Genomic DNA, 13,778 nt, shown 5'->3' with positions numbered 1-13,778 from the left:
TCTCTCAAATCTGTGATATTTTTCTAATGTATTTGAATTATTTGAGCTGTTTTGGTGGGATTTGTGACGTCATACCAGTCTGGGGGTTGGAGGAGCTTTGTTTTTTTTGTTTTTCTTCGTTTTTTTCTGATTGGTTGATGGTTATTTAAATTCTTTTCACTGTTACCCCACATTTATCACATGCCTGACGAAGGGGTCCTGCGTAACTCCGAAACGTTGCACACTCCTTGTGTTGTGATCATGCAATAAATTCTCTGTTTGGATGCTATTTATGTCGTTCCATGGTGTGCTGGCAAATATCTTAATTTAGGTATCTTCTGGCTGGTTACAGACCTTCGTTTCTGCTTATTTGCTAGGCATCTTATCTGATATATCTGTCAGTCTTGTGCACTGTGTTTGTAATAGTTTTGTATGTTAAGCATTTTTGTTTAGTAAAAGCACATTTGTACACTGCAGAGGTCTGAGCTTCCTTGCTTAGACCGCAAAGTAACCTTGCTAGATAGACACAAGCAAAACTATTGGGGGCTCGTCCGGGATTGCTGATAAGTTCAACTGTTACAGACCATAGTTACTGCCTATTTGTTAGGCGTCTTGCTCGAGTCTTTTACTTTATTCCTAATATTGTAATGTACAGCTTTTTTGTATAGTAAAAGCACATTTATACACTGCACAGGTCTGAGCTTCCTTGCTTATACCGCAAAGAAATCTTACTAGATAAACACAAGCAAAACGCCTTCCTAGAAGAGTTGAAGCTGTTATAGCTGCAAAGGGCGGGCCAACTCAATATTGAACCCTACGGACTAAGACTGGGGTGCCATTAAAGTTCATGTGTGTGTAAAGGCAGGCGTCCCAAAACTTTTGTAATATAGTGTATGTGAACCAAGCCTCACTATAAGCTTCACTAATGAGGTCATGTGTGCAAAACAGAAACGTGAGCTGCATAGCTGTGTAACTACCAGCAGATGGCAAATGTTCAAAGTTGGCCATTACAGTAATTGCACCAGCAACCGAGTGTGTATTGCATTAAAGCGGGAGTCCACCGGGACTCCGCGTTTTTTTTTTTTTTTAAAAGCCAGCAGCTACAAATACTGCAGCTGCTGACTTTTAAAATAGTGACACTTACCTGTCCAGCGCGCCCGCGATGTCGGCACCCGAAGCCGATCTCTAGGTCGCCTGTCGGGTCCTGCCGCCGCCATCTTGGGTATGGGAATCAGGAAATGGAGCCTTTCGGCTTCATTTCCCGGTTCCCTACTGCACATGCGCGAATCGCGCTGCGCAATAAGGACGCTCCCCGCTGCCTCTGGGATCTGTGTGTTTCCCAGCAGGCAGCGGGGCACTTGCGGGAAGGGGCGGGCACTTGCGGAAAGGGGCGTAAGTTACGCCCCTTTCCGCAGAGAGCTATCCCGGAAGTGGGTGCAGTTACCTGGATTATCCAGGTAACTGCACCCCCCTCCCCCCTGAAAAGTGCAGATTGTGGCACCGGAGGGGGGGGAGGGTTCCGATGAGCGGAAGGTCCACTTTAGGGTGGACCTCCGCTTTAAGGTAACTAATTTTCTTAATGCTGATTGTCATTTAAAAGATAATTTAGACATACATATGTATCAGTCACATGATTCCACACATTCTGCCATGTTGTGAAGAATGGCTGTAGTGTAGCCTGAACACTTCAACACGGGACAATTTCTTGGAAATTCAATAGCGTTGGGCTAAAAATATCTGAAATAGACTTATTTTTCACTATTGGGCCACCTGGGAGTCTGGTGATAGGTATGAGGTCCTTCATGTCCCCCTGGGCAGTTTCCAAGTTTGCAAAAAAAAGTAAAAATGCAAAACATGGGTGTCAGCCGTATAACTAGTTATTGCATAGTCAGGCAACTGATAACTATAAAGTTCCATGTTACCTGAAATTGATATTTCTCTCTTGTGTAGTTGCTGGTAGGCTGAACTACTGCACATTCCGACTCTGGTAGGGTAATATAGACACCAACATTTCCATTTCCATCCAACTGCTGGCTAAGCTAAATGTTTGTGATCCCCTATCCCAATCAATTACGTATAGTGATAAAAAGGAATTGGTTGGTCCAACTGTGTCTTGTATGTATGTTAGCTATTGGTGATGAGAATTTGAATTTAAATTTCAAATACTTCCCTCAACCTGTTTTCTTTACTTTGCAGCTTCAGGGACGCCAATTATACAGGTGAGACTCTACGTTCTCTACTTCTGTCGATATTGAAATCACTCAAAAAAAAAAAAATGACTGTTTGTGGGGTGTTGAGAGCAACTAATACGAAAACCAAATTCATCTTTCCAAACTGGAATCAAAAAATTGACATCTGAAATCTGATTGGTTGTTATGGTAGGCTTATTATGTGTTTTTTGGAGGTATTGATTTAACCACTTACAGACCGGACCATTTTGCTGGTCAAAGACCAGACCACTTTTTGCGATTCAGCACTGCGTCGCTTTAACTGACAATTGCGCGGCCGTGCGACGTGGCTCCCAAACAAAATTGATGTCCTTTTTTTTTTTCCCACAAATAGAGCTTTCTTTTGGTGGTATTTGATCACCCCTGCGGTTTTTATTTTTTGCGCTATAAACAAAAATAGAGCGACAATTTTGAAAAAAACACATTATTTTTTACTTTTTGTTATAATAAATATCCCCCAAAAATATATAAAAAAAACATTTTTTTCCCTCAGTTTAGGCCGATACATATTCTTCTACATATTTTTGGTAAAAAAAATCGCAATAAGCGATTATTGATTGGTTTGCGCAAAAGTTATAGCGTTTACAAAATAGGGATAGTTTTATAGCATTTTTATTAATAATTTTTTATTATTTTTTTTTTTTACTAGTAATGGCGGTGATCAGCGATTTTTATTGTGACTGCGACATTGTGGGGGACCCATCGGACATTTTTGACACATTTTTGGGACCAATGTCATTTTATACAGTAATCAGTGCTATATAAATGCAGTGATTCCTGTGTAAATGACACTGGCAGTGAAGGGGTTAACCAGTGGGTGGCAGTGTAGGGGTTAAGTGTTCCTAGGGGTGTGTTACTAACTGTTGGGGGGTTGGGCTATCATTTAGTGAACACTGATCTCTGCTCCAATCACATGGAGCAGAGATCAGCGTCACTAGTTGCTAGGCAGAATGGAGAAATGCTGTTTACACTGCATTTCTTCCATTCAGCCGTCCCGTGAGACGATCGCGGGTATGCCCGCGGCGATCGAGTCCGCGGGTCCCACGACCGGACTCACGGGGGTCCCGACCAGTGCGGGAGCGCGCCGCCGGCGGGGGGCTCCCGATGGCAGGGCGGCATTGAAGATTGGACGTACATGTACGCCAATATGCCTGCCCGTGCCATTCTGTCGACGTACATCGTCGTGCGCTGGTCAGGAAGAAGACAATATGTTAAAGAAGCAATGTCATTACATCGATATGTTCCTCTGGAATGTTGAAAGCATGTGATTGAGAAGTGATATCATCATCTTGCTATAGTCCTCTGGAGGTCTTGCTTACAGAAGGTTGTGGTCATGTGATTAAGTCACCATTTTGCTACGTTCCATTCGGGGTCTTACATGTGGAAGGCTCCGATCTTCTGATTGAGAAGTGACGTCACAATCTCGCTATGTTCTTCTGGTCTCGAGTATGAAAGGTTGAAATGATGTGATTGAGAAGTGTCGTCGCCATCTTGCTGTGTTCCTCTGAAGGTTTTCTGTACAGAAGTTTGGAATGGTGATTGAGGAGTGATGTCACCATCTGGCTATTCTACTTTAGGTCTTGTATACAGAAGATTAGAATCATGATTAGGAAGGGAAATTTTTTATTTGCTATATTCCTCTGGAGATCTTGTGTGCAGAATGTTGGAATTGTGATCAAGTATAGGTGTCCTCCTCTGGAGGTCTCCTGTATGGAAAGTTGGACTCATGCGATTGAGAAGTGGTGTCACCATCTCATTATGTTCCTCTGGAGCTCTCGTTTATGGAAGATTGGAATTATATGATTGAGAATTTATATCATTTTGCTGTGTTCCTCCCAAAGGCCTTGTGCACAGAAGGTTGGAATGGTGATTAAGGAGTGATGTCACCATCTCGCTATGTTCTACTGGAGGCCTTATGTACAGAAGATTAGAATCCCGATTAGGAAGTGACATTAGAAGGGATATCATCTTGCTGTTTCTTCTCCGGAGGTCTCCTGTATGGAAGGGTGGACTCATAAGATAAAGAAGTGACGTCTTCATCTTGCCAAGTTCCTCTGGAGGTCTCATGTACAGAACATTGGAATCATGTGATTGAGAAGTGATGGATTCCCGTGACTGGGAAACAATTTCATCATCTTGCTATGTTCCCCCTCTGGAGCTCTCATGTGTAGAAGTTTGGACTTCAGTGATTGAGAAGCGATGTCACCATCTCGCTATGTTCTTCTGGATCTTTGATGTATAGATGGTAGGAATTTTGTGAGAAGTGACTTTACCATCTTGCTGTGTTCCTCTGAAGGTCTTGGAATGGTGATTGAGGAGTGATGTCACCATTTCTCATGATCTACTGGAGGTCTCGTGTACAGAAGATTAGAATCACGTGATTAGGATGTGATGTTACTATCTTCTTGCGATGTTCCTTGGGACATCTCGTGTGCAGAATGTTGGAATCAAGATTGAGAAGAGATGTCATCATCTTGCTATGTTCCTGCTCTAGAGGTCTCCTGTATGGAATGTTGGACTCATCTGATTGAGAAGTGATGTCACCATCTTGCTCCGATCCTCTGGAGGTCTCGTGTACAGAACATTGGAATCCTAGGATTGAGAAGTGATATCACCATCGTGCTCAGTTCCTCTGGAGGTCTTGTGTACAGAACATTGGAATCCTATGATTGAGAAGTGATATCACCATCGTGCTCAGTTCCTATGGAGGTCTCGTGTACAGAACATTGGAATCCTAGGATTGAGACGTGATATCACCATCTTGCTCAGTTCCTATGGAGGTCTCGTGTACAGAACATTGGAATCCTATGCATGAGAAGTGATATCACCATCTTGCTCAGTTCCTATGGAGGTCTCGTGTACAGAACATTGGAATCCTATGATTGAGACGTGATATCTCCATCTTGCTCAGTTCCTCTGGAAATCTTTTGTTAAGAATCATGTGATTTGAGAAGTGACGGATTCCTGTGACTGGGTAGTGATGTCATCATTTCGCTATGTTCTTTTCTAGGTCTCGTGTACCGAAGCTTTAGATCATGTGACCACGTAGTGATGTCACCTTCTCGCTATGTTCTCCCAGAGGTCTCATAATGGGCTATTGATGCCTTGTATGTTCACAATGAATGAAATGACTCTCTGTGTGTAGCGATGGGTGAAGTATTGGGTAGGTGAAATGTATTCTATTCATCTAGCTGACACAAATCTGTTGGTATGATCTGTATGTCTGCAGATAACCTATGTCTCTCCTAGAAACACACAAACTCCTGACTCCTTGATATGTAAGATATTTTATGTTATGTGAACAACGTATGCTATGAGGAACTTTGGTTTATTTACCTGTAGGGTGGGAAAATTCTCTGCATATTGCGTACTGTAAATACTCACCTCATGCAGGTTTATTTATTGATAAACAGCCCGGTCTTTTCATCATTGTGGAGACCTCACTCCGCACAGCAGGGGGCCATGAAAAAAAAAACCCTTCCCTAAATGTTACAGGTTGACTAAACAGTGCTATCTCCTGCCAGCCAATGTACAAAGATATCGGAAAGTGTTTTGGTCTTTTGAAATGAATTGATCTTTTATCAGTCTGTTATCCGGCATCTGGAGGCAAGAAACCCAAACGTGTCAATAAGTGATCTCATCTTCATATCACATTTGCTGTCATCTTCAAGTATCCTAAGCAAACAACAAAGCCTCGTCTGCTATGGGCTATAAACAGTCGTTTCGGGATCCAGCCAACTCGGGCCAAACGATAACAGCCTGGCCATGGGAAGCAGACCATCCCGGGTTTTAATGCATGTGGTGGACAGTCACACATATATCGATAGGTTTGGTTTGTGATTAGTTACCTTATATTACCTGCACTTGTGCTCAAAAGTTTATATCCCTGGGGAGAAATGGAGAAAGTATGGCACTGATATTGAAAATATGACTGATCATACCAAAAAAAATGATTTTTTTTTTTTATTCACCCCCGGGAAGGATTTGCCCCTTTAATGACCAGGCCATTTTTTGCGATACGGCACTGCGTTGTTTTAACTGACAATTGCACGGTTGTTGCGGCGTTGCACCCAAACAAAAGTTATGTCCTTTTTTCCCCCTCAAATAGAGCTTTCTTTTGGTGGTATTTGATCACTTCTGCGTTTTTTTTTTTTTTTGCGCTATAAACAAAAAAAGCACGAAAATTTTGAAAAAAACCTACAATATTTTGTACTTTTTTGCTATAATAAATATATAAACAAAAAAATAAACAAATTTCTTCATCAGTTTAGGCCGATATGTATTCTTCTACATATTTTTTGTAAAAAAAAAAAATTATAATAAGCCTTTATTGATTTGCGCAAAAGTTATAGCGTCTACAAAACTGGGGAAAGATTTGTCATTTTTATTATAATTATTATTTTTTACTGGTAATTGCGGCGATCTGCGATTTTTTTTTTTTTTTTTTTTTTTTTTTTATCGGGACTGTGACATTGTGGTGGACAGAGGAGGAGCCGCCCAGGGGGAGAGGAGGAGCCGCCTAGGGGGAGAGGAGGAGCCGCCTAGGGGGAGGGGAGGAGCCGCCTAGGGGGAGGGGAGGAGCTGCCTAGGAGGAGCCGCCTAGGGGGAGGGGAGGAGCCGCCTAGGGGGAGCCGCCTAGGGGGAGGGGAGGAGCCGCCTAGGGGGAGCCGCCTAGGGGGAGAGGAGGAGCCGCCTAGGGGGAGGGGAAAAGTCGCCTGGGCAGCAAGGCAACGAGAACAGGAAGTGGACAGAGGAGGAGCCGCCTAGGGGGAGAGGAGGAGCCGCCTAGGGGGAGAGGAGGAGCCGCCTAGGGGGAAAGGAGGAGCCGCCTAGGGGGAGAGGAGGAGCCGCCTAGGGGGAGGGGAGGAGCCGCCTAGGGGGAGGGGAGGAGCTGCCTAGGAGGAGCCGCCTAGGGGGAGGGGAGGAGCCGCCTAGGAGGAGCCGCCTAGGGGGAGGGGAGGAGCCGCCTAGGGGGAGCCGCCTAGGGGGAGAGGAGGAGCCGCCTAGGGGGAGGGGAAAAGTCGCCTGGGCAGCAAGGCAACGAGAACAGGAAGTGGGGAGCTGGGTACCTGTCAAAACTAGGTACCCACTCCCCCCCCCCCCCCCCCCAAAAAAAAATTTGATGCCAAATGTGGCATGTAAGGGGGTGAGGAGTGCTTAAAGTGAAAATATGTATTCGGAAAAAAATTGTGAGCCTTTAATTGTGAAAATATGTATTTGGAAAAAAAATGCTCAGTAGGTTACTTGTTGTGTTCCACCAATCCTGCTTCACGTCTTGCTCTGTACTAAGAGTGGGAGTTGTGGCAGTTCTCTATGGATGGTGTTGGAGCTCCATATATACTGTGGAATGTATAGAGTGTGTATGGCCCTCCTAATCTCCTTGGAAGGCTCTGATCTCTGTACATTCAGCTCTGCGCACCCCCCCCCCCCCACCCCTTCATGGCAGTTTTAACGCCTGGGTGGAACACAAGGTGGAGGTGATCTGCGTCATACTGATCCGGCAGCAGAGGGTTTATTAGCATTACACATCAGTCTTTAAAGTGTTTTTTTTTCTTCTCCCATCAGACAGAAAATGACAAAACCCCTGAATCATTGTCTATTGTCATTTCATTACTCACAATTATATGAGATTTGTCAGATGCTGCTGAATCGGCATTCTATATTTCTCTATCATATCAACCAATCAGATCCAGCTGTCGTTTTTATTGGTACTGGTTTAAAAAAAAAAAAAATGGAACAAATTTACAGAAAATCACCAGATGGATATATTTCATATGTGTGTATATATATATATATATATATAATGCTCAAAGCCGTGTTATACCAATTTGGTGCTTTATGGTATCAGCGGGAGCTTATGAGGTTATTGAGGTACATCAAGCTAGGGAAGTCCCGGGTGATGTTACCCTGAATTCCAGCTCGGCTCCATTGTGTGTATGTATCCTGTCTTCTTTAATTTCAGGTTTTGTGACACCCTATGTGTGTAAGTTATAAAGGCCAATTCATTATTTATCACCTCTCTGACACAGAAATAAATTAAATGACATTTATTGATTAAAGTGGTTGTAAAGCTCAGACATGAAATATGAACAAAGCATGTCCCTCTACAGTGTGTACTTGTCTCAGTCCCGAGCACTAAGCGGTGGATTTACTAAAGGCAAATTGTGCACTTTGCATGTGCAGTTGCACCAGAGCTTAGTAAATGAGCAGAAGCTCTGCTGACGTCCATCATCCAATCATGTGCAAACAAAAATGCTGTTTTTTTTTTTAATTTTCCTTGCACGTGATTGGGTATTCTTTGCATAGTGAAGCTTCACCTAATTTACTATGTTCTGAAGCAACTACACTGTGCAAAGTGCACAGTCTGTTTGCCTTTAATACATCAACTCCCCAAGTGTCACTTTTGTGTGCTGTCTCCTTCCTCAATCACTTCTGACAAGTTTTACTGACACCAAGAGATGAGAGGTGACAGGGGAGGGAGCTCCAGCCTCAACTCTGTTCCTGTAGGCTGTGTGAAAGAGTGGGGTCCCGCGCCGCCCCGCCCCGCCCTGCCCTGTCCCGTCCCGCCCTGCCCTCTCCCGTCCCATCCCGTCCCGTTCTGTCCTGTTCTGTCCCGTCCCGTCCTGTTCTGTCCCGTCCCGTCCTGTCCCGTCCCGTCCCGTCCCGTCCTGTTCTGTCCCGTCCCGTCCCGTTCTGTCCCGTCCCGTTCTGTCCCGTCCCGTTCTGTCCCGTCCCGTTCTGTCCCGTCCCGTTCTGTCCCGTCCCGTTCTGTCCCGTCCCGTTCTGTCCCGTCCCGTTCTGTCCCGTCCCGTTCTGTCCCGTCCCGTTCTGTCCCGTCCCGTTCTGTCCCGTCCCGTTCTGTCCCGTCCCGTTCTGTCCCGTCCCGTTCTGTCCCGTCCCGTTCTGTCCCGTCCCGTTCTGTCCCGTCCCGTTCTGTCCCGTCCCGTTCTGTCCCGTCCCGTTCTGTCCCGTCCCGTTCTGTCCCGTCCCGTTCTGTCCCGTCCTGTCCTGTTCTGTCCCGTCCTGTTCTGTCCCGTCCTGTTCTGTCCCGTCCTGTTCTGTCCCGTTCTGTCCCGTCCCGTCCTGTCCTTTTCTGTCCCGTCCTGTCCTGTCCCGTCCTGTTCTTTTATGTCCCGTCACGTCCTGTCCTGTTCTGTTCCGTTCCATCCCGTCCCGTCCCTGCGCTTTGCTTTCCATCCCATCCCATCCCATCCCATCCCGTTCTGTTCTGTCCTGTCCTGTTCTGTCCCGTCCCGTCCTGTCCTGTCCTGTCCCGTCCTGTCCCGTTCCGTCCCCTTCCGTTCCGTCCCGTTCCGTCCCCTTCCGTTCCGTCCCTTCCCGTCCCGTCCCGTCCTGTTCTGTCCCGTCCCGTCCCGTTCTGTCCCGTCCTGTTCTGTCCCGTCCTGTTCTGTCCCGTCCTGTTCTGTCCCGTCCTGTTCTGTCCCGTCCTGTTCTGTCCCGTCCTGTTCTGTCCCGTCCTGTTCTGTCCCGTCCTGTTCTGTCCCGTCCTGTTCTGTCCCGTCCTGTTCTGTCCCGTCCTGTTCTGTCCCGTCCTGTTCTGTCCCGTCCCGTTCTGTCCCGTCCCGTTCTGTCCCGTCCCGTTCTGTCCCGTCCCGCCCCGTCCCGTCCCGTCCCGCCCCGTCCCGTCCCGCCCCGCCCCGTCCCGTCCCGTCCTGTCCCGTCCCGTCCTGTCCTTTTCTGTCCCGTCCTGTCCTGTCCCGTCCTGTCCTTTTATGTCCCGTCCTGTCCTGTCCTGTCCCGTCCTGTCCTTTTATGTCCCGTCCTGTCCTGTCCTGTCCCGTTCTGTCCCGTCCTGTCCTGTCCTGTCCCGTCCTGTCCCGTCCTGTCCTTTTATGTCCCGTCCTGTCCCGTCCTGTCCTTTTATGTCCCGTCCTGTCCCGTCCTGTCCTTTTATGTCCCGTCCTGTCCCGTCCTGTCCTTTTATGTCCCGTCACGTCCTGTCCTGTTCTGTTCTGTTCCGTTCCATCCCGTCCCATCCCTGCGCTTTGCTTCCCTTTTTTTTCTAAACTCTCAGACAAGCTTTAAAATTCAGCACTTCGAACAGATGTACAGAAGTCCCTAGATAAATAGGTACAACTTATGTAGCAAGATATGCTTCATCTCAGTGTATCACCTGAGGCCAGTCACTTCACTGGGTATATGTGAGGGTTTACAATCACTTTCAGGGTGCATTCACACTGGCGGACGCACCTGCACTCCAATTAGGTGGGAGAAGTGACTAGCTGTGAGAGGCTAATCGCGGAAACCCCCAGAGTGCGGGTGCATTTTCAGGTGTGAATACTCTATAATACAGCAGGGAGGCTGCCGACTCCCGCAGCTAATTGCGGTCATTCACATGTAATCTTTCATGCAGCGATCGCTTGTGAGTAATTTTCGCTGGTTGCAGACTGCCTGCATCCGGGGTCGATCACTTGCATGCGATCGCCACATAAGAGATTACGTACGAGTGGCCACGATTAGCTGCGGGAGCTGGCAGCCTCCCATCGATTTCAATGGGGCTGCCTCTCACAGCTAATTGCGGGAACCCCCAGAGTGCGGGCGCATTTGCAGGTGTGAATACTCTCTATTACAACAGGGAGGCTGCCGGCTCCCGCAGCCAATTGTGGCCATTCACATGTAATCTCTCATGCAGCGATCACATGTGAGTGATCGTCGCTGGTTGCAGACTGCCTGCATCCAGGGTCGATCACTTGTATGCAATCGCCACATAAGAGATCACGTGAGAGTGACCACGATTAGCTGTGGGAGCCAGCAGCCTCCCATTGATTTCAATGGGGCTGCTCTCACAGCTAATCACGGGAACCCCCAGAGTGCGGGTGCATTTGCAGGTGTGAATGCCCCCTAATACTGCAGGGAGGCTGCCGGCTCCCGCAGCTAATTGCGGTCATTCACATGTAATCTCTCATGCAGCGATCGCATGTGAGTAATTTTTGCTGGTTGCAGATTGCTTGCATCCGGGTCGATCACTTGCATGCGATCGCCACATAAGAGATTACATACGAGTGGCCACGATTAGCTGTGGGAGCCGGCTCCCGCAGCCAATTGCAGCCATTCACATGTAATCTCTCATGCAGCAATCGCATGTGAGTGATTTTTGCTGGTTGCAGAATGCCTGTATCCAGGGTAAATCACTTGCATGTGATCACCATATAAGAGATTACGTGCGAGTGGCCACGATTAGCTGCGGGAGCCGGCAGCCTCCCATCGCTTTCAGTGGGACTGCCTCTCACAACTAATTGCGGGAACCTCCAGAGTGTGGGGCATGCTCCCGAATACAGCAGTCCTGTTATTAAAAAAAGAGATGTCTCTGTAATGTTTTCTGTACAATGAAGTCTTATTGCATGTTTTCCTGTCTTCTCCAGGGGTCTTGCTGGAGAGTTGATGAGACCAGCAGGTAAGTCTCGTGTAGTGCCGCACATAACAGCCAATCTGCCCTCATACAACCCAATGTTATCGAACTTGTGTGTATTCCCTGATCTATACCCCAATGCCCAACCCTTGGATGTCTGATGTGCGCCCCCTCGGACCTCAGCAGTCTGTAGTGGGAACATTGATTAGGGTAATAGAATTGATCTCTACCAGCCTCCTGTAACATCTTCCCAGTTTGGTATCGTCTTCTGCAGCATCTCCCCACCAACAATGTATCCCGTCCTCACTCTCTGACCCTCATCTCCTCTGTTAGTCCTGCAGTCTCTGACACTCCTCTCCAGCATTATGTATATTGAACATGATGTGTGGCCCTTTGGTGACGTCAAAGGCTGCATTTGAGGCCCCCCTTTAGCTCATAAGATCACAAACACAGACTTAGGGTCTTCATTTTAAGCCTTCTAACCAGTGGCGGCTGGTGCTCACAATTGTGCACAAAGTGCGCAAACAAACTGAAAAATTCTGAAAACAAATACCATCAATCGCTGCCACTGTGCCCATCAATCGCTGCCACTGTGCCCATCAATCGCTGCCACTGTGCCCATCAATTGCTGCCACTGTGCCCATCAATTGCTGCCACTGTGCACATCAATTGCTGCCACTGTGCACATCAAACGCAGCCATTGTGTCCATCAAGCGCAGCCATTGTGTCCATCAAGCGCAGCCATTGTGTCCATCAAGCGCAGCCATTGTGTCCTATCGAGCGCGCCCACTGTGCCCCATCGAGCGCGCCCACTGTGCCCCATCGAGCGCGCCCACTGTGCCCCATCGAGCGCGCCCACTGTGCCCCATCGAGCGCGCCCACTGTGCCCCATCGAGCGCGCCCACTGTGCCCCATCGAGCGCGCCCACTGTGCCCCATCGATTGCGCGGCCACTGTGCCCCATCGATTGCGCGGCCACTGTGCCCCATCGATTGCGCGGCCACTGTGCCCCATCGATTGCGCGGCCACTGTGCCCCATCGATTGCGCGGCCACTGTGCCCCATCGAGCGCGCGGCCACTGTGCCCCATCGAGCGCGCGGCCACTGTGCCCCATCGAGCGCGCGGCCACTGTGCCCCATCGAGCGCGCGGCCACTGTGCCCCATCTTATGCGGGCTTATGCGGCCACTGTGCCCCGTCATTATATGCAGCCTCGCTGTGGCCCATTAAATGCAGCCTCACTTACCCTCTGGAACAGGGAAACCAGAAGTAACCTCTTAACTTGAACAACAAAGCTCCTGCCCGTAGTAATACTATGGGTGGAAGCTGGCGCTTTGGAATCTGCCGCAAAGCAGGTGATAGTGAAATGCAAGCTAAAAGAAAAGCATGGTCAAAGCTTTTCTTGTCCCTACTTCTTTTGTGGGTCACAGGAGTAAAATTACTTTTGTCCTTCTGTGACCCAGAGTCGGGTAATAGCAGGATGTTGCCCACTATCAGCTGATTGGGCAGAGCCACTTCAGGCTCAGGAAGTATCCCGAAAATATTGTCGGGATCCACCCCACTGCTTGGTTGTCAGCTGGTTCCACCTCCAGTGAGCGCTGGAGGTGCAGAGTGGAGACGGACAGTCGCTGCTCTCTACTCGGAGCAGACCGAGAACTTGGCTATCGGCAGTCATGTGGTTCTAAAGGGATACTTTTTTTTTTTTTTTTTTTTAACCTTAAAGGGATTCTAAACGCACACTGTTTAATTTACATTGTTCATTCTATTTCTGTATGTGGTTGACGACTAGATATCCAGCTGTCACATGACCTAGCTCTCTCCCAGCCTGTCTGCAGGGAAACATAAGCAGGAGGAGCTTCTAGTCTTCTGCTGCTGGTCACATGTTCAAAATAAAAAATAAAAACAGCCTTTGGAATACAGAGTAAAAATAAATAATTACTAGCAATAAACTGTTTTTTTTTTTTCAATTGACATTCAAATATATATTTAAAATCAAATCATTATTATTTTGTGGCAATAACGTGTGTGCCAGTCACACCCCTCCAGCGAAGCCTCCATTAATCTACATGTAATATCCTGCCCTCGTGTTTAGCTGGTAAGTGGGCACGGAGGAGGAGGAGGGAGGGAGTGGGCTGTCATCTACCACTGTGTTTACGCCCACATGCGTGACTCTATAGCAAGGGGTCTCAAACTGGTGGCCCTCC

General features: G+C 47.8%; 1 protein-coding gene across 1 annotated transcript in view; it reads left to right on the top strand.

Moving 5' to 3' along the window:
- Positions 1 to 13,778, top strand: part of TBCD (tubulin folding cofactor D) — a gene marked incomplete at its 5' end in the record, with an annotated part of 179,065 nt that overhangs the window by 148,811 nt on the left and 16,476 nt on the right. The window contains 2 exon segments of the mRNA XM_077458631.1: positions 2,176 to 2,198; positions 11,591 to 11,622. Of these exon segments, the coding sequence (XP_077314757.1) occupies positions 2,176 to 2,198; positions 11,591 to 11,622 (55 nt within the window).

Source organism: Lithobates pipiens, unplaced genomic scaffold (genome assembly GCF_037356315.1).
Source record: "Lithobates pipiens isolate NorthernLeopardFrog02 unplaced genomic scaffold, aLitPip1_a1.2 Scaffold_28, whole genome shotgun sequence".
Classification (NCBI taxonomy): Eukaryota; Metazoa; Chordata; class Amphibia; order Anura; family Ranidae; genus Lithobates; species Lithobates pipiens.
Note: the sequence above shows the minus strand (reverse complement) of the source record. Positions and strands in the feature narration are given on the sequence as shown.